Genomic DNA, 19,469 nt, shown 5'->3' with positions numbered 1-19,469 from the left:
CATGGCTGGGGCCTCTGGGACCCCTGCGAGCCTGGGGCTGGCACCCCCCCCTCCACAGCCTCCGCACTCCTGAGGGGAGCAGACGTCTGGCCCCTTCCCGGGCCGAGCAACGGCCTTGCAGTGCCCCCCCCCGCCACCCCGCAGGAGCAGCGCCCCCACGGCCTCCTCCTCCTCTCCATGGGGGCGCTGCCCGGGGCCCAGGGTCTGCCCTCACCCTGCCCGCCACCCTATCGAGAGCGGGCTCGGCAGCAGCGGGCCTGGGTGGTCAGAGCGACCCTGCTTCGGGGGGGGGGGGGCTCCACCAGCCCCGCCCCCTTCCTTCTGACTCTCAGATGCTGCTGGGGGGTAGGGCGGGGGAAAGTGGGGGGGTCCTGCGTCTCTGGGGCCCAGAACCACAAATCCTTCCTCCTCCGGGCTTGTGCGTGCCACAGCCCTCCCCAAGAGCAAACACATGCGGCTGCTGTCGGGGATGACGGTGTCCTGCGTGGCCTGGGAGCCGGGCTCGGGGCCAAGGCCTCCTGCTACATAAGCCCCAGGGCCCCCAGGGGAGCGAGCATCGCGCCCCACTCCCTCTGGCCGCCTTCCCACTGCTGCGCCAGCCCCAGGATGGGTGCCCCGAGCGGGTGCCCAGCGCTGCTGTGGGCCCTCGTGGCCCTGCTCTCGGCAGGCACGGCAGGTAAGGGCGCAGCCCCTCACGCACCCCGCACAGCAGGGGCGGCCTCCGCAGGCCCGTAGTGGACAGCAAGTCTGCCGCGGGCCCTGCGTGTCATGGACTCCTGGGCAGCCTGAGCTGGGAGAAGTTAGGACCTCAGGGGGAACCGAGGTTTCGGCTTCGGGGATTGGATGGGCTGGCGCTGGGTGAGGGGCCTGGGCCGGGGGTCCCTCTGGTCCCTGTGAGGCCCCCCACCACTGCGGCAGAGCTGAGCGGGCAGAGTCGGCACAGGTGCCCATGGGGGGTTTCATTTCCCACTCCGCCCTTGGGGCTGGCCCAGGCAGTGGCCTCCAAGCAGCCCCACCAGACCCTCAGCTGTTCCCGGAGCCACACCCGCCCTGCGGCCTTTCTCGCCCTCCTCACCTACAGCCGCCCGTCCAGCCCTGGAGCTGGGGAAGCACCAAGAGCCCTAACACTCACTGTCCACATGACGGGTGCTGCCCTGGGTGGAGGCAACGTCCAGCGGGGCTGGCCTGGGCCCCACGGTCACTCCTGTCGGCCCTGGGCAGGTGGGCACCGCCCGAGGCCCTCTCCACTGATGGAAAGGAGGTGGTGAAGGGGTGGGGAGATAGTCTGGTAGAGCTTCTTCCCCAGGCCACCTTTCTTGGAGGGTGGGCAGGCCTGGGCTGGGGGCTGAACCACGGCGACTCCTGGTGAGGGTACCAGATGCTGCCCAGCATCTGCTGTGCGGTTCGGGTGCCTGGCCGGCCAGTCTGGCCAGCTGTGGCCCTGCTCATCCCCGGGGCAGCAGGCCTGCTGTGAGCCCACTCCCCTTCTCTTACTGGGGGCAAGTCCCTCGAATGGGGCTCCTTCCTGCCAGAAGGAGGCGCTCACTGTGGTGGCTGTGATGTGGGAGAGGCTGCAGGGAGATCTTAGTTCCCTGAGGACCTGGATCTGGGTGGCCTGGATGAGAAGCAGGAATCCTGGCCACGCGTCCACCAGGGCCTCAAGGCTGGACGCAAAATCCCCTCAGCCCTTGCCTCCTGTGAAAAATGCATTTCTCGAGGAGGCGAAAACTGTAAATGAAAGTAGAGTTTATTGTAGAGACAGCACAGGGGGAGAGAGGACAGAGAAATGGTTCGTTTAGTCAAGAGAGAGACCAGGCAGAGGCTCCCCACGACCCACCTGGGAAGGGGGTGGGCGGCCCCGCAGTGAGGCGCGCGTCTCAGCCACGTGTCCCACCCTTTGCGACCCCATGGACTGCAGCCCGCCAGGCTCCCCTCCGTCCGTGGGATTCTCCAGGCAAGAAAGCTGGAACCGGTTGCCACTCCCTTCTCCAGGGGATCTTCCCAACCCAGGGATCAAACCCGGGTCTCCTGCATTACAGGCAGGTTCTTTACCATCTGAGCTACAAGGGAAAGAGGCAATTAGGTCATTTACGGAGGGCAGATCTTCCAGGCCTTTCTTCACCTTTGGCCACTTATCCGATTTCTTTCTCCACACCCTTAACTGCCCCAGGACCCTTCCCGACACGCATGCACAACTTTCCTCCAAGACAGATTTGAGTCAAGGCCTAGGGAGAGAGTGGCATCACCCCTGGTGGGGGGCGCCCCTCTGATGGGGGTGCCCCTCTGGTGGGGGGCGCCCCTCCTCTTTCACCCTCAAGGAGCCTTTCTGCATGTGTGCAGGTGTCATGCTTGCCCCAAGGGTGGGAAATATGTGACCCCTGATCTTTCAATCAGACGGGGCTTGGCCCCTCTGTCGCTGCGATGACTGTTTCACAGTGTCCTCAGGACACAAAGCCTGTTCCTGGTGTTAATCCATCTCCAATGCAGACAGGAGGCTGACAGAAACGTCAGCCTGGATCCCGTGTATCCATCGCCTCGCACTGGTGTTCCCTGGGCTGAGCCCCCGCGGGGTGGGGGGTGAGGCTGACCCTGAGTGGAGGGGCTTCCCGTTGGGGGATGTGTGCCCGGACGGCAGTAGATGGGGTGGTTGGTGGTGGGCATCTCCCTGGCCGAGCCCTGGACCAGCCAGGGTCACAGTGGTCACCTGGCCCCGGAAGGGGTGCCGTGGGGGCCTGTCCGTGTGAACGCCCTGGTTTCTCGACCAGGGGCTGGGTAAAACAACGGGCACATGTGGGAGAGGCCACAGGTCTGGGGTCAGGGCCAGGGGTCAGGGTGGGCAGAGAGAAGTATGGTCAACAGGGCCCTGAGGAGGAGAGAGAAATGCCAGGCCAGTGCCCACGGCCTCCGGGTCAGCATCCCGGCTGGAAGGTTGCATGGGGAGCCGAGCCTGGCGTGGTGGCTGCGGAGCCGGGCAGCACCCCTCCAGGGACACGCGGCCCACCAGACCTCACCGTCTGCCCACGCGGGGCAGGCTGGGCAGAGGCGGGGAGCCCTACCGACGCGAGGAAGGAATTCCGAGGCCATGTGTGCGGCATGCCCCCGGCCAAGCCTCAGAGAGAGGGGCCTAGAGGGGGCTCAGTCTTGCCCGCTGCGGTGGCCTCCCGCCTGCCCAGGGCTGGGGGCTCGAAGGCGGAGCTGGCTGTAGTCTTGGGTTTCTGCTAAGTCACGCCCGGGAGCCTCTCCAACCTGTGTGTCCTTCTCCCCACAAAGCCAGGCTTTGTCCTTCTCCGAGGGGTGTGTGGAGGGGGCCAGATGCGCTCCCTGGGGGTGGCCTGGAGTCAGCGAGCCAACACCCTTTCCTGACTCCTCCTACCCCAGCACAGTGAGGTGTGTAGATGGGGGGGCGGTGGTCAGCTCCGGGCACGGAGCGCGCCTCCCGTGGCTGCCAGCCTGCAGCCTCGGAGACCCCGCCGCCCCGGGGCAGGGTCCTGGCGGCCAGCTTCTCATGGACTCCCGCTCCCCTTCCCTGCAGAGACCCAGGACGGCGGGCAGCAGAGCGGGACGAGTCAGCGGCCTGAGATGACTGGTCAGAGGGTGGGCGCGGCAGGGAGGGTGCGCACGGGGCCAGCAGGGGGTCCCCTTTCCACATTGGCTTCGTGCCACAGAGACCCCCCCCCCCCGACCCGTTTGCCCACAAGAGGGGGCAGCGGAGGGGCCTGAGGAAACAGACGCTGAGCAGAGAGGCTCAGACACGCTCACACACATGCGTGTGTGTGCGTTTGCCCACCCATGCTCTCACATGCTCACACACACACACACACACACACACACACACACACAGGGACACACAGACCCAGACAGGAGCGTGTCGTTGGCAGATGGGGAGCATCCTAGAGGATCAGCGTGCGTCCTGGGCTCCCTGGGCTGGGCGAGGCTGGCCTGCGGCCCCCTGCTGCCCCACGGTGGCCAGTGAGGAGGGCAAGGGCCCTGGGAGGGGGTACAGCGGCTGCTCCCCGCCCGGCCACATTCCCGGTGTGACCTGGCTCCCTCCACAGCCCGGCACCTGACCTTCATCCCGCCCGTCACAGTCTTCCCCACCATGAACCGTAAGTGGACGCCGCCCATGGCCCACAGGGGTGGGGGTGTTTGCCAGCCCCTGGGGTGGTCACAGACCTGGGGATAAAGCTGGGCCCATGCGGGCAGCTGGGCTGCTAGATGGCCTTGGGAGCCTGCCCTGGGCGCGGTTCTCCTGGGGACCGCCCTTGGGCAAGGCCCCCGGGGCTGGGCAGGGGCGAGAATCCGGGGCAGAAGGGAGCGAGGAAGGGGGCAGCGGGTCCCCACCCCACACGGGTGCCTGGCCCCAGGGAAGGCCGCCCCCCACACCGCGCGCTCCCCGCAGCCCTGAACGCGGCCCACGGCGGGCGGGTGTGCAGCACGTGGGGCGACTTCCACTACAAGACCTTCGACGGCGACGTCTTCCGCTTCCCCGGGCTGTGCAACTACGTCTTCTCCGCGCACTGCGGCTCCGCCTACGAGGACTTCAACCTGCAGCTCCGCCGTGGCCTGCGGGACTCCAGACCCACCATCACCCACATTGTCCTCAGATCGCAGGGGCTCGTGCTGGAGGTCTCCAATGGCTCGGTCCTCATCAACGGGTGGCGGTGAGCGCGGCTGGGGCGCAGAGGGGCCGGGCTCCAAGGTGGACAGGGGTCGGGGCTGGCGGGGAGGGGGCTGGACGCGTGGGAGCACCGGACTCTCGCCCAGGGAGGAGCTGCCCTACAGCCGCGCCGGCCTCCTGGTGGAGCGGAGCAGCGCCTACGTCAAGATCAACGTCCGGCTGATGCTGACCTTCATGTGGAACGGAGAGGACAGCGCCCTGGTGAGGGTGCCCCACGCCCTCCCGCCGGGGGCGCCCCCAGGGGCTGGGTGGGTGGGGCTGGCGGAGACTGGAGCTGCCCCTCCCCTGCCCCCAGCTGGAGCTGGACCCCAAGTATGCCAACCAGACCTGCGGCCTGTGTGGCGACTTCAACGGGCTCCGGGCCGTCAGTGAGTTCTACGCCCACAGTGAGTGCCCCGGGTCCAGGCGCAGCGGGGGCTGACCCCAGCACGGTCCCCGGGAAGCTGGGGGTGCAGGGGTGGGTCTCACTGGGGCACTGGGCTGGGGTCAAGTCAGTGGTGTCAACAGTTCCACTGATGCCCCAGAGGGAGGTTTCGGGCGGGCGGAGGTCCTGAGCATGGAAGGGAGCTCTGCCCCCAGAGCCCCTCAGGGTCTGCAAGGAGGGCCTGCTCTCTGCAGATGCCAGGCTAAGCCCGCTACAGTTTGGGAACCTGCAGAAGCTGGATGGGCCCACAGAGCAGTGCCAGGACCCCCTGCCCTCCCCCACTGCTGACAACTGCACAGACGAGGTGAGGGCCTGCCTGCGGCCCCCCCCCAGACACAGACCCACCGAGAGGGGCACTCAGGGAGCCAGGCAAAAGCCCTTCCAATGAGCCAGGCGGATCCCACCTCCGGAAGTGGCCTAGAGGCTCCAGGATCCCCGAAACCAGTGGAACCCAGCAGCCGTAAATGAGGCCCTGGAACCGGCCAGGGGTGGGGGCTGAAGGAGGGTGGTTATCAGCAGGTCGGCGCTGACCCCGCTGGGGCTGCCAAGGGGGCGGGGGGGTGGGCCCCTCTGCCACCCCTTCTCTGCAGGGTGGGGTCTGCACCCCTCCTGGGCAGGTGTGTCCTGCAGCCCGGTGGGAGTGGGGGGTCCAGGGTCGTGGGTCCCCAAGCTGACTCCACCCCAAGTATGGCAAGCTGTCAGGGGTTGAGAAGGATGGGGGCTAGGTGGGCAGCTGGCCGACTGGATGAAGGCCTGGATGGACAGACAGGGCAGTGGAAGGAGAGGTGGGTGGAGGGACGGATGAGAGGATGGACAGTGAGGGATGACAGGTGGCTGGCTGATTGAAAGGGCCTCGGGGGAGGGGGCGCCCTGGCCTGGGAGAGGCTGCAGGGCTGGGGTCCCCGCACGAGCCCGCAGGGAAGACACAGCCTCCGTCCTGCCTCCCAGGAGGGCGTCTGCCGCCGCACCCTGCTGGGCCCCGCCTTCGCTCCCTGCCACGGGCTGGTGGACGCCGAGGTGTACGTGGCCGCCTGCACCCAGGACCTGTGCCGCTGCCCCTCCTGCCCCTGTGCCACCTTTGCTGAGTACTCCCGCCAGTGCGCCCACGCGGGCGGGCAGCCGCAGAACTGGAGGGGCCCCGACCTCTGCCGTGAGTGCCCCGGGGAGGGTGGGGGTGAGGTGATCCCGGGCAGGACGCCTGGCCCCTGGCTGCGGACCCTGGGCAGGAGGGGCCCCGACCTCTGCCATGAGTCCCCAGGGAGGGTGGGGGGAGGTGATCCCGGGCAGGATGCCTGGCCCCTGCCTGGGGACCCCGTGCAGGCAGAGGCCCTTGGGGGCCCACAGCGAGAGGATGGCAGGAGAGCAGGGGGTGGTACAAGGCCCGTGCATCCGGGGTCCCACAGGGAGGGTCTGGCACATTGAGCAGGGCTCCCCCTGAACCCAGGTGGGGGCTGGAGGCTGTCCCTAGGGGCATGGGCCCCACGCTCCCCTCCCCTCCCGCCTCACCCAGAAGACAGCTAGACGGGAAAGAAGCCCTCATTTCCTGGACCCTTGGTGGCACATGGCGGGCGGGGGCAGGGGTGGCTTCCTGGGCCAAGCGCTGCCTCCCCCTGCAGCCCAGACATGCCCCCTGAACACCCAGCACCAGGAGTGCGGCTCGCCCTGCGTGGACACCTGCTCCAACTCCGAGCGCTCGCAGCTGTGCGAGGACCACTGCGTGGACGGCTGCTTCTGCCCCCCAGGCAGGTGCTCCGGGCCCCCGGGGATGGCCCCCGACGGCCCCTGCCCCCGACCCGTGTCTGCCTCCCATCAGCGTCTCACACCCGCCCCCAGCCCCCGCTGAGCGCTCGTGCCCCACCCCTGCTGCCCCCTAGGCACGGTGCTGGACGACGTCACCCACACTGGCTGCCTGCCCCTGCGACAGTGCCCTTGCACCCACGGCGGCCGCATCTACGACCCTGGGGCCTCCTTCAACACCAGCTGCAGCTCCTGGTAGGTCCTGGCCCCGCCCAGGCCCCGCCCCGGCCCCGCCCCACGGCCAGCCCCGCCCCGGCCCGCCCCGGCCCCGCCCCGGCCCCGCCCAGGCCCGGCCCCGCCCCGGCCCCGCCCAGGCCCGGCCCCATAGCCAGCCCCGGCCCCGCCCCACCAAGGCCCCGCCCTAGGCCCCGCCCAAGGCCCGCCCCGGCCCCGCCCCACGGCCAGCCCGGCCCCGCCCCGGCCCCGCCCAGGCCTGGCCCGGCCCCGCCCCACGGCCAGCCCGGCCCCGCCCCGGCCCGGCCCCGCCCAGGCCCCGCCCCACCCGGCCCCAGGCCCGCCCCAGGCCCCGCCCCACGGCCAGCCCGGCCCCGCCCCGCCAAGGCCCCGCAGGGATGGGGCTCACCACCCCTCCCCACACCCACTCTGCTACCCCTTCCCCCAGCACCTGCTCCGGGGGACTTTGGCAGTGCCAGGACCTCCCGTGCCCGGGCACCTGCTCCGTCCAGGGCGGGTCTCACATCTCCACCTACGACGAGAAACTCTACGACGTACACGGGGACTGCAGTTACGTCCTCACCAAGGTGAGCCCCGCCTGCCGGGCCTCCCGGGACCCTCGGCCCCCCGCTGCCCCGGGGAGGGTCCCCTGATGGCCGTCAGAGCGGTGAAGCCCCCGGGGTTCCATTCCTAGAAGAAGCTCACGCTCGTGGGGCCCGGACACAAGTGGTCCCGAGGTGACCGCGTGCGAGGTCCCCACCCCCGCAGGGGCCTCCCGGGCACAGGGCTCCCTGCCTGGTGGGGGGCTGACCACTCAGCACATGGGGTGTTCTGCCCCGTCAGGTATGTGCGGACAGTGCGCTCGCCGTCCTGGCCGAGCTGCGGAAGTGCGGCCTGACGGACAACGAGAACTGCCTGAAAGCGGTGACGCTGAGCTTGAACGGAGGGGACACGGTGAGGCCCCGGCAGCAGGCTGGGAGGAGTTGGGGCAGGCAGGGCCCCTGGGGGCGCCAGGCTGGCTCCTCCCCTCGCTGACCACAGCCCCGCTTCCTCTGGCCAGACCGTCCAGATCCAGGCCAACGGCGGGGTGTTCGTGAACTCCATCTACACCCAGCTGCCCGTGTCTGTGGGTACGTGGCCCTGGGGGAGCCCTGTGAGGCCTAGCAGGGCCTCCAAGTGGCGGCACAGAGCCGCCTGGCCCCTCCCAGGTCTTTGCGGTTCTCGCCTGCATGGGGGGAGGCGCTGCATGGCGGCTCTGTGGGGACCCACGTAGCACCCTCTCAGTGCCTGGCCCCGCGGGAAGGTCAGCGGTCACGGTCACATGCACACGCGAGCTCCTGCCTGGCGGCCCTGGGACCCAAGACTCAGGCTGGTCAGCACCACCCCTGACCTCTGACCGCCTCTGATCGCCCCCCACCCCTGCAGCTGACGTCACGGTCTTCAGGCCGTCGTCCTTCTTCATCCTGGTGCAGAAGGGCCGCTGGCTGCAGCTGCAGGTGCAGCTGGTGCCCCTCATGCAGGTGTTCCTCTGGCTGGACCCCACCTACCGCGGCCAGATGTGCGGTGAGGCTGGTGGGAGGGCTGGAAGCGGATGGGCCGTCAGGGCAGGGACGCGGCCTGGGAGGCAGCTGTTCCCGGGATGGCGAGGACCCTGGCCCAGGACAGTGGCACATTGACCTCATGGCAGGCTTCGTGTGGGGGCTGACCTCCCCCCTCCACCAGAGGTCATCTGCAGATAGTGCTGGAACCTACCTCTCAGGATTCTGGTTGGGTGCGGTCACCTTGTGGTGGTCCCTGCAGGTGTGGAGAGCCTGGGCCAGACTGGGCGGCCCCCTGATTCCCACACTCCCATCGCCACCCCCAGGCCTGTGTGGGAACTTCAACCAGAACCAGGCTGACGACTTCCGGACGGTCGGCGGTGTGGTGGAGGCCACGGCCGCGGCCTTCGCCAACACCTGGAAGACCCAGGCCTCCTGCCCCAACGTCAAGAACAGCTTTGAGGACCCCTGCTCCCTCAGCGTGGAGAATGGTACCCCCAGCCCGGGGCCCTCGGCTCACCCCGGGTCTGGGCCTGGGAGCTGTGAGGCTGGGGCTGGGGGGTGACCAGGCAGGGGGATGCAGGGTCCCCTGCAGGCTGGGGGCCCATCCCCGGGAAGGCGCCTGCTGCCCTGTATGCAGGGCCCACTTAGCGTAGCCAGTAAGCCCGTAATCCCAGTTCAGTGTCCCTGGGGGAGTCACTGGCCACAGGGCCTGGGGGCACCGAGCGGGGCTGGGCGGGTGGGCAGGTGCAGGGGAGGCGGTGTTGGGGGAAGGCCGGTGAGCACTGAGCCACGCTCATGACCGTCCACCGCGTGTTCCCCCAGAGAACTACGCCCAGCACTGGTGCTCCCTGCTGACCAGCCCTGCCGGGCCCTTCTCGTCCTGCCACTCGGTCCTCAGCCCTGGGCCCTTCCACTCGGTGAGACCCCCGGCTGGCACCCGGGGTGGGGTGGGGTGCCGGGAGCAGGACGGTCCACATCTCTGTGGCCATGGGTCAGACCCACTCAAGGGACACGGCCATGGCTGGTGTGTGTGTTGCCTGGGGTGGCCGTGACAAAGGACGGCAGACTGGGTGCTGGGGTGGGGGGCGACAGCTGGAGGCCTCTATCCCGCACCCCAGTCCTGGATCACGGAGCTGGCAGGACCCCAGGACCTTCCTTCCTCTCCAACCTCTGGGGGCCACGAGGCGGCACCACCCTCTGCTCGTCTCCATGAGGACCCAGACCTGTGTGTCTGTGCCTGAAGCTCTCCTCGTGGGGACACCAGGCGTGTTGGTTCAGACCCACCCTGATGACCTCATCTGAGCTTCCACACACCTGCAAGGAGCCGGTTTCCAACAGGGCCATGTTCACAGGCCCAGGGGCCTGACTGGGACACACTCTTCCCAGGGACACCGCTCCACCCATGACAGTTGCCTCACAGGCCACCTTTTTGGAAGCAAAAGCCCTCATGTGCACATGGCTCTGACCCCTGGGCCTGCGTGTCCACGGCTGGAAGACCCAGGCCCGCTTTGGGGGTGCTGTGGGCCTGCCAGCACCCTCCCCCGCCCTACCTCCGGCTTCTGCCTGTAGTCTCCCCCCACCGCGCCCCTCATGGGCAGCTCACCTGTGACAGATCCAGAGCCCCAGCCGGACACTGTCCTGGCCCCACACAGGCACCTCCGCCAACCTAGCCCCTGTGCAGCCCGGCCTCTCCCATCCCTCAGGGCAGCGCATCCACTCCCCCCGAACCCCGTGGCCTTATGCCCAGCTCGGGGCTGCCCTGTGTCTCCGGCCCAGATGGGGGTCCCAGGAAGGATGGACAGGGAGAGCAGGGTCTCTGGTGGGCTGGGGTCCCTGACGTCCTGGTGCATGCCCCCCCAGAACTGCATGTTTGACACCTGTAACTGTGAGAAGAGTGAGGACTGCATGTGTGCGGCCCTGTCCTCCTACGTCCGGGCCTGTGCTGCCCGGGGCGTGCTGCTCAGCGGCTGGCGGGACGGCGTGTGCAGTGAGTGTCTGCCAGCCGGCTAGACGGGCGTGGGGGGGACTGGGCACCCTGGGGCACCCCCTGCCTCGTGTCCTCAGCGAGAGCTCAGGCCTCCTCCCCCCAACCAGAGGGGAAGCCAAGCCTTGGGCCACTCCAGCCCCAGTTTGGGCGTGCCCAAGGTGAGCGGGGACAGGCCACCCAGCCGCTAACCTGCGTGTCACCCGCCCACCCCCAGCCAAGTATGCGAGCAGCTGCCCGAAGACCCAGAGCTACGCCCACGTGGTGGACAGCTGCCAGCCCACCTGCCGCTCCTTGAGCCAGCTTGACATCTCCTGTGACGTGGCCTTCGTGCCTGTGGATGGCTGCATCTGCCCGCCGGGCACCTTCCTGGATGATGCGGGTGACTGTGTCCCTGCCGAAGCCTGTCCCTGCTACTTGCGTGGCACGGTGGTGGCGCCGGGGGAGGTCGTTCATGACAACGGCGTGGTGTGGTGAGGGGCTGCTCCCTGATGCCACCCTTCCCCTCCTGCTTCACACGGAAACACAGGGGGCTCCCTGCAGAGGGCCTTCACCCTGCCCGCCCCTCAGCCCTTCTGAGAGGGACCGCTCCTCTGGCCTGGGGAGGTGTTCTGCGGGTCTGGAGCCCACGGAGGGCACCGTGTGTGCCCTGGAGGGCTGGCCTGGGTGCACCCCTGCCCCGGCCTCCCCACCTCCCCTCCCGCACCCCAACCCTACCATCACCCGAGTCCAGGGACCTTCCTGGCACCTCGGCTCATTCACTCCGTGCCTTCGGATGGGGGGTGGGGGTCCTCATCGCAGCCCCGCAGAAGGTGCCCGCCCAACCCCTCACGACAAGGCCCAGGGCCCGGCCGGGGTCTAGGCAGGGTGGGGGATGGGGGCAGTGGCCCAGACTGCCCCCCCTCATCTCTCGTAGCTCGTGTGTGAGCGGGAGGCTGAGCTGTCTGGGGGCCACGGAGCAGAGCACAGGTACGGCCTCCCCTGGACCTCTGCCCTTGGGGCCCCGTGCTCCCCCCACAACCGAGGGGAGGGCCGCGGCTGGCCGGGAGACCCTCCCAGCATGGCTGTCCCTGCAGGGTGTGTGGCCCCCATGGTGTTCCTGGACTGCAGCAACGCCTCCGCGGACGCGCCGGGGGCCGAGTGCGTGCGAAGCTGCCACACCCTGGACGTGGACTGTGTGAGTCGGCCGGAAGGACAGGGCTGTGCTGCCCGGGGCCCGGGTGGGCAGCGTCCCCACCTCTCGGTGTCCCTGAGCCGTGGCCAGAGGAACCGCTGACGGGCACCCGCTTGTCCACAGTTCAGCACCCACTGCGTGTCGGGCTGCGTCTGCCCCGTGGGGTTGCTGTCCGACGGGAACGGAGGCTGCGTGGCCAAGGAGGACTGCCCTTGCCTGCACAACGAGGCCGCCTACAAGCCCGGGGAGGTCATCAAGGTCGACTGTAACACCTGGTGTGTGGAGGGGCCACGCGGGGTGGGTGGTGTGGGCCGACATCATGGGGCGAGCTGGCCCTGGGCGTCTGCTCTTCCCCTGGACAGTGCCCAGGGCCTGGCCTCCTCTGCCCAGCAGATGGCAGGGCCGGTTAAAGCCGCCCCCATGACTGCCGGCCTGCACCCCGGGCACTGAGCGTTGTGGAGGGCAGGAGACAAGAGCATGACCCAGGGTGTGGGGTGTGGGACCCCCGGGCCCCGTGCTCCCTGCTCTGTGAACCCCGGGAGCCCTGGGGGGGGCAGCACCACCTCCCACTTTATGGAAGAAGGGCCGGATCCGCGTCCTTGTCACGGCACCGCCCCCCCTTGCCCACAGCACCTGCAGGGGCCGCAGGTGGGAGTGCAGTGACCGGCCCTGCCTGGGCACCTGCGTGGCCTACGGGGACGGCCACTTCCTCACCTTCGACGGCGAGCGCTACGGCTTCGAGGGGAGCTGCGAGTACACGCTGGCACAGGTACGCCGCCCCTCCCCACCCACGGCCATGACGCCGGCGCTGGGGCCCTGACCACGACCCCCTCCTCCCCGCCCAGGACTACTGTGCGGGCAGCGACGCCGCCAACGGGACCTTCCGCGTCGTCACCGAGAACGTGCCTTGCGGGACCACGGGCGTCACCTGCTCCAAGGCCGTCAAGATCTTCCTGGGGGTGAGCGAGCCTGGGGCCACCCCTCCCTCTGCAGTGCTGTCAGAGCCCCGCAGGGGCCCTGGGCCTCCAGACCACAGCCCCGGGTCCTGAAAGCCAAGAGAGTCATTCTCTCCTGGTTCTGGGCCTCCCTCCAGGGGCTCCAGGGGTGGGTCCTTCCTGCCTCGTCCAGCTTCTGGGGCTCCTGGCTCGTGCCCGCATCCCCCCAGTCTCTGCCCCACCCTCACACGGCCCCTCCTCTGCGTCCTTCCCCCGTCCTGACCCTGGGTCTGGGCCCTCCCTAAATCCAGGATGGTCTCATCCCCAGACCCTTCACTTCATCACATCGAAGACCCTTTGCCCAAACCAGGGCACATTTGAGGACTCTGGGGCTCAGAACTGGATACATCTTTTGGGGGGCTTCCATTCAGCCCACCACACCTGGGGATGACCCCTTCTAGCAGAAGGAGGTCAGGGTTCACAGCACAGGGAGTGCAGCTGCTGGCTGGGGGTGGCTCCCACCTGCTCCGAGGTGGGGAGGGGTGTGAGGAAGCGGGGGCTGTGGGAGCTGAGAGGCGGCTGCGTGCTCTCCTGCCGCCCTCCGTGCTCTGCACTCCCCACCACCACCGATGGCCCCCAAGCTCCCCCTCAGCCTCTGCTGCCCCCAGCGTCTCACCTCAAGCTCGAGGATAGTGTTGGGAGGCTGGCTCACTCCTAATGCCAGCCCCGTGCCTCGTGCCCCCAAGCACTCTGGTGCCCGCCTGGGTGGCGTTGGGGAGGGGGCTTTGCCCCAGAGCCAGCCCCTCAGCTCCCTGCAAGCGCCGCCTCCCCGTGCCCCTCTGCAGAGCTACGAGCTGATCCTGCACGAGGGCACCCACAAGGTGCTGCAGAGGGGGCCGGGCGGAGACCTGCCCTACAGGGTCCGCTACATGGGCATCTACCTGACCGTGGAGACCCACAGCGGTGTGGTCGTGTCCTGGGACCGGAAGACCAGCGTGATCATCCGGCTGCGCCATGAATACAAGGTGGGGGCGGCAGGCTGCAGGACCCCCGGGCGGGCGCAGAGCTCTCCCTCCTAGATCGGGCCCAGCAGTGCGGTCTGGCAGCTGACGGACTGCTGAGGGCTGGGGGAGGCCAGGCCCACGCCCAGTTCCCAAGGGGCCGTGTCAGTCCCGGGGGGTGAGGCGCTCTTGGCTCCCTGGTCCCTGCGCTCAGCCGCTCCATGCCCACTGGGCTAAGGCTCTGTGGGGGAGGCAGGCACCTGGCCACCTGGCATCCTGCCCCCTGCAGGGCCCCTTGTGCAGCCCGCCTTCCTGAAAGCTTGCAGGGTGCTGCCTGAGGGAGTGGGGTGGCCTGCAGCCATGCCTCCGGCCCAGGCTCTGTGTCTCTCCCTGGCGCCGCCCCATGTGCCCTGTGCTGTCCCTGCAGGGGAGGGTCTGCGGGCTGTGCGGGAACTTTGACGACAACGCTCTCAACGACTTCACCACGCGGAGCCAGTCCGTGGTGGGCGATGTGCTGGAGTTTGGCAACAGCTGGAAATTCTCCCCATCCTGCCCGGATGCTCTGGCCTCCAGGGACCCCTGTACCGCCAACCCGTACCGCAAGTCCTGGGCCCAGAAACAGTGCAGCATCATCAATAGCGCAACCTTCAGCGCCTGCCAGTCTCAGGTGGGCAGGGTGGGGGTGGGACCTGCGTCTGGCCCGAGCTGGCCCTCTGAGAACGGCCTTGACCCCGACCATTGCACAGGGCACGCTGTCTGGCCCTTCCCCCGGGCAGGTGCCGGCATCCCCAGTCCCACCCCGCGTTCCCCGACCACACTCAGCCTCACCCCCTGGAAATGGGCCCTGAGGGTCACCTCCTGTCCTCCCGCACATTCCCTGAGCTGCCAGCCCCCTGCACAGACAGAAACTTCAGGGCACCTCCAGCCCTGGTCTGGCCCCTTGGGAGCAGAGAATCGTGATGGCCTCAGGCCCTTCCCCACGGCCCTTGCTGCTTAGGGACCTCAGGGCACAGTTGCTGACGTGGATCTCAGGACCTGGGCTGTGCACGGTGATGAGCAGGCGGCCAGTGTGACTGGTCTGCCCTGAGGCCGGCTGGCCTGTGTGAGGTCCCGAGGTCCTCCTGGATCGCAGCCCCCCACCTCCACCCCCCGCCCCCAGTGCTCTGCCCATTCGATCAGAAATTCCTTTGTGAATTGGCACAGCAGGCTGTGACTCAGATGGCACTGCCCGTGGTGGCAAATGCAAGACTTGGGCTCCCTGGGCTCTGCTGCCTGGGAGAGAGGATGGGGAGGGGGCACCCCCTGGCCCTGAGGAGACAGGACAGCTCACACAGGGTCACAGGGAGGGCTGGCCTGCAGCTAAGTGAGGTGCCGAGCAGAGGCAAGGGAAGTGTGGCGGGGTGAGGCCAGAGAGGCAACAGGAGACCCGAGGTGGGCACCCAGATGGCAGGTGGGGGCTTGCACACGGGCAGCCGGCCGTCCAGGGGCTGGAGGTTGGCACTTCGCGCTGAGCAGCCCCCGCCCCGCCCCAGGTCGATTCCACCAGGTACTACGAAGCCTGTGTGAGCGATGCCTGTGCCTGCGACTCAGGGGGCGACTGCGAGTGCTTCTGCACGGCTGTGGCCGCCTACGCCCAGGCCTGCCACGAAGCGGGTGTGTGCGTGTCCTGGCGGACCCCGGACGTCTGCCGTGAGTTGGGCTGTCCCTGGTGGTGGGAGGAGGTGCAGCTGCAGCCGTGCGGGGACCTGGCGGGCGTGTGTGCACACACAAGGACGTGCGTGTACTACATGCGTGTGCACATGCTCTTGTGTGTAAAAACCAGACAGACACATCACCCCCAAACGGGAAGGCTCCCTGGGGGACACTTCTGAGGGCAGGGCTGAGAAATAAGACTGGAACTCAGGGGGTGCAGCCTGAGACCCCTCCGTTCTGGGAGGGGTGAGCCCGGCAGACACCCACAGCCTCTCTCCCCCTCGCTCAGCTCTTTTCTGCGACTACTACAACCCGCACGGGGAGTGCGAGTGGCATTACCAGCCCTGCGGGGCCCCCTGTCTGAAAACCTGCCGGAACCCCAGTGGGCTTTGCCTGATGGACCTGCCAGGCCTGGAAGGTGAGGACAGGCTTCTATGGGGAGGCCACGCCTCCTCACCCTGGGACAGCGCACAGGCAAGGGGGTGAGGGGTTCCTGCCGCCCCATGTCCGCCCCTGGGACACGAGAGGCAGAGACTGCGGTGCAGTGACAGCTCACACCGCCGGGCCTGAGACGTGAGTCTTCTCCCCGCCCTGCACCCGCCCCAGGCTGCTACCCGAAGTGCCCGTCCAGCAAGCCGTTCTTCAACGAGGACCAGATGAAGTGCGTGGCCCAGTGCAGCGGCTGCTACGACGAAGACGGGAACTACTATGATGTTGGCGAGAGGGTTCCCACCACGGAGAACTGTCAGAGCTGGTGAGCCAGGGCGGGCACGGGGCGGGGCCTGGGTGGGGGCGGGGCGGGGGCGGGGCGGGCGCGGGGCAGGGTGGGGCCGGAGGGCTCACGAGGCTTGTGACCTGCTGGCTCTTAGCTCTCCTCTCTCCCTCCCCCAGTGACTGCACCTCCAGCGGCCTCCAGTGCACGCACAGCCCCGAGGGTAAGGGGGGCCCTGTTGGCTTGGGGCCGAGGAGCAGGGGCCTCAGACTGAGCCCTGTACTTGTCCGTCTTTAGCCTGTACGTGCACCTACGAGGGTAGGACCTACGGCTACGGGGACGTCATCTACAACACGACGGACGGGCTGGGCGCCTGCCTGATTGCCATCTGCAGAGACAATGGAACCATCGTCCGGAGGGCCGTGGAGTGCCCCGGAACCCCATCTACAACGCCCTTCACCTTCACCAGCACGGCAGCTCCGCCCTCCACCACGGGTGAGCCTGGCGGGCACACCTCTGGTCCTGCCTTGCCCCCGGGGCCCTGGACCCTGACAGTGGTCTGGGTGCTGAGGGAGGACCCAGGAAGCGCCTGGTGCAACTGTCCTGGGTGCAAAGGATGGTTCGGGGCCAACCCTGGGGCAGGGGACACGAGTCACCCCTCCTCTGGGTGTGGCTGGCGAGGATGCAGAGGGGACTGACGGGGACCCCTGCCCTCTGCCCACAGGCTTGGTCCCCACCCTGTCCACTGTGTGTGTGTGGAAGGTCTGCCACTGGTCCGACTGGTATGATGGAGGCCATCCAGAGCCAGACATGAGTGGGGGAGACTTTGAAACATTCGAGAACCTGAGGCAGAGGGGCTACCAGGTCTGCCTGGCCCCCGCAGACATTGAGTGCCAGGCGCAGCTCTTCCCAGGCATACCCCTGGAGAAGCTGGGCCAGAAGGTGGAGTGTAGCCGGGGCAAGGGGTTGACTTGCCTCAACAGCGAGCAGAGCCCCCCACTCTGTCTCAACTACGAGCTGAGGGTCCTCTGCTGTGACTATGTGCCCTGTGGCACCAGTCAGCCTCCATCCTCCCAGACATTGGCCACCTCCACCCAGACCACGTCCGCTCTAGGAACCACCCACCCAACCATGGCAGTGCCCACCTCGCAGACCCCATCCACCAAGCTTACCACAACCACGACCCCAGAGGGCAGCAGCTCTGCGTTCCCAGCCACCATCACCTGTGAGCCTCACTGTCGCTGGACAGAGTGGTTCGACGTAGACTACCCAAAGTACGAGGAGGCTGGGGGCGACTTTGAGACCTACGAGAAGATCAGGGCTGCAGGCGGGGCTGTGTGCGAGCAGCCCCAAGATATAGAGTGTGAGGCTGAGAACTACCCTGGCCAGAAACCGGAGGAGGTGGGCCAGCGAGTGCACTGCGACGTCCGCTTCGGCCTGGTCTGCAGGAACGACGAGCAACTGGGCCTGTTCAAGATGTGCTACAACTACAGAATGCGTGTGCTGTGCTGCAGGTACAGCCATTGCAGGGTGACCACGTCCACCATGTCCCCCACGGCCACGGGCTCCCCCTCCACAGCCACTGCTGCCACGGTCACCATTGCAACAGTGCCCACAGCCAGCACCTCCATAGTCACTGCCACCACTGCAACAGTGCCCACAGCCACCCCGTCCATAGCCACATCCACCACTGCGACTGTGCCCACGGCCACGGGCTCCCCCTCCACAGCCACTGCTGCCTCGGCCACCACTGTGAGTGCCACCACTGCTACAGTGCCAACAGCCACCCCCTCCATAGTCACGGCCACCACTGCAACAGTGCCCACGGCCTCCCCCTCCACAGCCACTGCTGCCACGGCCACCACTGCGACTGTGCCCACGGCCACCACTGAGAGCACCACCACTCCTACAGTGCCCACGGCCACCACTGTGAGTGCCACCACTGCGACTGTGCCCACGGCCACCACTGTGAGTGCCACCACTGCTACAGTGCCAACAGCCACCCCATCCATAGTCCCTGCTACCACTGCGACAGTGCCCACGGCCACCACTGTGACTGCATCAGTGCCCACGGCCACCACGCCCATAGCCACTGCCACCACTGTGAGTGCCACCACTGTGACTGTGCCCACGGCCAGCACCTCCATAGTCACTGCCACCACTGCAACAGTGCCCACGGCCACCACTGCGACTGTGACCACAGCCACGGGCACCCCCTCCACAGTCACTGCTACCACAGCCACCACTGTGAGTGCCACCACTCCTACAGTGCCCACGGCCACCACTGTGAGTGCCACCACTGCGACTGTGCCCACGGCCACCACTGTGAGTGCCACCACTGCGACAGTGCCCACGGCCACCACTGTGACTGCATCAGTGCCCACGGCCACCACGCCCATAGCCACTGCCACCACTGTGAGTGCCACCACTGTGACTGTGCCCACGGCCAGCACCTCCATAGTCACTGCCACCACTCCTACAGTGCCCACGGCCACCACTGTGAGTGCCACCAATGCGACTGTGCTCACGGCCTCCCCCTCCACAGCCACTGCTGCCACGGCCACCACTGCGACTGTGCCCACGGCCACCACTGTGAGTGCCACCACTGCGACTGTGCCCACGGCCACCACTGTGAGTGCCACCACTGCGACAGTGCCCACGGCCACCACTGTGACTGCATCAGTGCCCACGGCCACCACGCCCATAGCCACTGCCACCACTGTGAGTGCCACCACTGTGACTGTGCCCACGGCCAGCACCTCCATAGTCACTGCCACCACTCCTACAGTGCCCACGGCCACCACTGTGAGTGCCACCACTGCGACTGTGCCCACGGCCTCCCCCTCCACAGCCACTGCTGCCACGGCCACCACTGCGACTGTGCCCACGGCCACCACTGTGAGTGCCACCACTGCGACTGTGCCCACGGCCACCACTGTGAGTGCCACCACTACTACAGTGCCAACAGCCACCCCATCCATAGTCACTGCTACCACTGCGACAGTGCCCATGGCCACCACTGTGACTGCATCAGTGCTCACGGCCACCACGCCCATAGCCACTGCCACCACTGTGAGTGCCACCACTGCTACAGTGCCCACGGCCACCACTGTGAGTGCCACCACTGCGACTGTGCCCACAGCCACCACTGTGAGTGCCACCACTGCTACACTGCCCACGACCACCACTGTGAGTGCCACCACTGTGACTGTGCCCACAGCCAGCACCTCCATAGTCACTGCCACCACTGCTACAGTGCCCACGGCCACCCCGTCCATAGCCACGGCCACCACTGCGACTGTGCCCATGGCCACGGGCTCCCCCTCCACAGCCACTGCTGCCACGGCCACCACTGTG

The 19,469-nt window shown here is 67.8% G+C and overlaps 1 protein-coding gene across 1 annotated transcript in view; it reads left to right on the top strand.

Moving 5' to 3' along the window:
* The first annotated feature begins 606 nt into the window (after positions 1 to 606).
* MUC5B (mucin 5B, oligomeric mucus/gel-forming) overlaps positions 607 to 19,469 on the top strand; it is a 35,504-nt gene continuing 16,641 nt past the window's right edge. The window contains exons 1-31 of the mRNA XM_065937100.1: positions 607 to 676; positions 3,533 to 3,586; positions 4,056 to 4,106; positions 4,400 to 4,661; positions 4,765 to 4,879; positions 4,974 to 5,064; positions 5,297 to 5,406; positions 6,051 to 6,252; positions 6,719 to 6,844; positions 6,977 to 7,094; positions 7,522 to 7,660; positions 7,917 to 8,027; positions 8,134 to 8,203; positions 8,499 to 8,636; positions 8,938 to 9,102; positions 9,437 to 9,531; positions 10,475 to 10,601; positions 10,816 to 11,071; positions 11,515 to 11,567; positions 11,675 to 11,775; positions 11,896 to 12,047; positions 12,403 to 12,541; positions 12,618 to 12,731; positions 13,553 to 13,732; positions 14,136 to 14,375; positions 15,241 to 15,397; positions 15,690 to 15,818; positions 16,007 to 16,154; positions 16,292 to 16,335; positions 16,410 to 16,607; positions 16,837 to 19,384. Of these exons, the coding sequence (XP_065793172.1) occupies positions 607 to 676; positions 3,533 to 3,586; positions 4,056 to 4,106; positions 4,400 to 4,661; positions 4,765 to 4,879; positions 4,974 to 5,064; positions 5,297 to 5,406; positions 6,051 to 6,252; positions 6,719 to 6,844; positions 6,977 to 7,094; positions 7,522 to 7,660; positions 7,917 to 8,027; positions 8,134 to 8,203; positions 8,499 to 8,636; positions 8,938 to 9,102; positions 9,437 to 9,531; positions 10,475 to 10,601; positions 10,816 to 11,071; positions 11,515 to 11,567; positions 11,675 to 11,775; positions 11,896 to 12,047; positions 12,403 to 12,541; positions 12,618 to 12,731; positions 13,553 to 13,732; positions 14,136 to 14,375; positions 15,241 to 15,397; positions 15,690 to 15,818; positions 16,007 to 16,154; positions 16,292 to 16,335; positions 16,410 to 16,607; positions 16,837 to 19,384 (6,503 nt within the window). The remainder of the gene's footprint in view (positions 677 to 3,532; positions 3,587 to 4,055; positions 4,107 to 4,399; positions 4,662 to 4,764; positions 4,880 to 4,973; positions 5,065 to 5,296; positions 5,407 to 6,050; positions 6,253 to 6,718; positions 6,845 to 6,976; positions 7,095 to 7,521; positions 7,661 to 7,916; positions 8,028 to 8,133; positions 8,204 to 8,498; positions 8,637 to 8,937; positions 9,103 to 9,436; positions 9,532 to 10,474; positions 10,602 to 10,815; positions 11,072 to 11,514; positions 11,568 to 11,674; positions 11,776 to 11,895; positions 12,048 to 12,402; positions 12,542 to 12,617; positions 12,732 to 13,552; positions 13,733 to 14,135; positions 14,376 to 15,240; positions 15,398 to 15,689; positions 15,819 to 16,006; positions 16,155 to 16,291; positions 16,336 to 16,409; positions 16,608 to 16,836; positions 19,385 to 19,469) is intronic.

Source organism: Muntiacus reevesi, chromosome 5 (genome assembly GCF_963930625.1).
Source record: "Muntiacus reevesi chromosome 5, mMunRee1.1, whole genome shotgun sequence".
NCBI lineage: Eukaryota > Metazoa > Chordata > Mammalia > Artiodactyla > Cervidae > Muntiacus > Muntiacus reevesi.
This window is presented reverse-complemented; position numbering and strand designations above follow the sequence as displayed.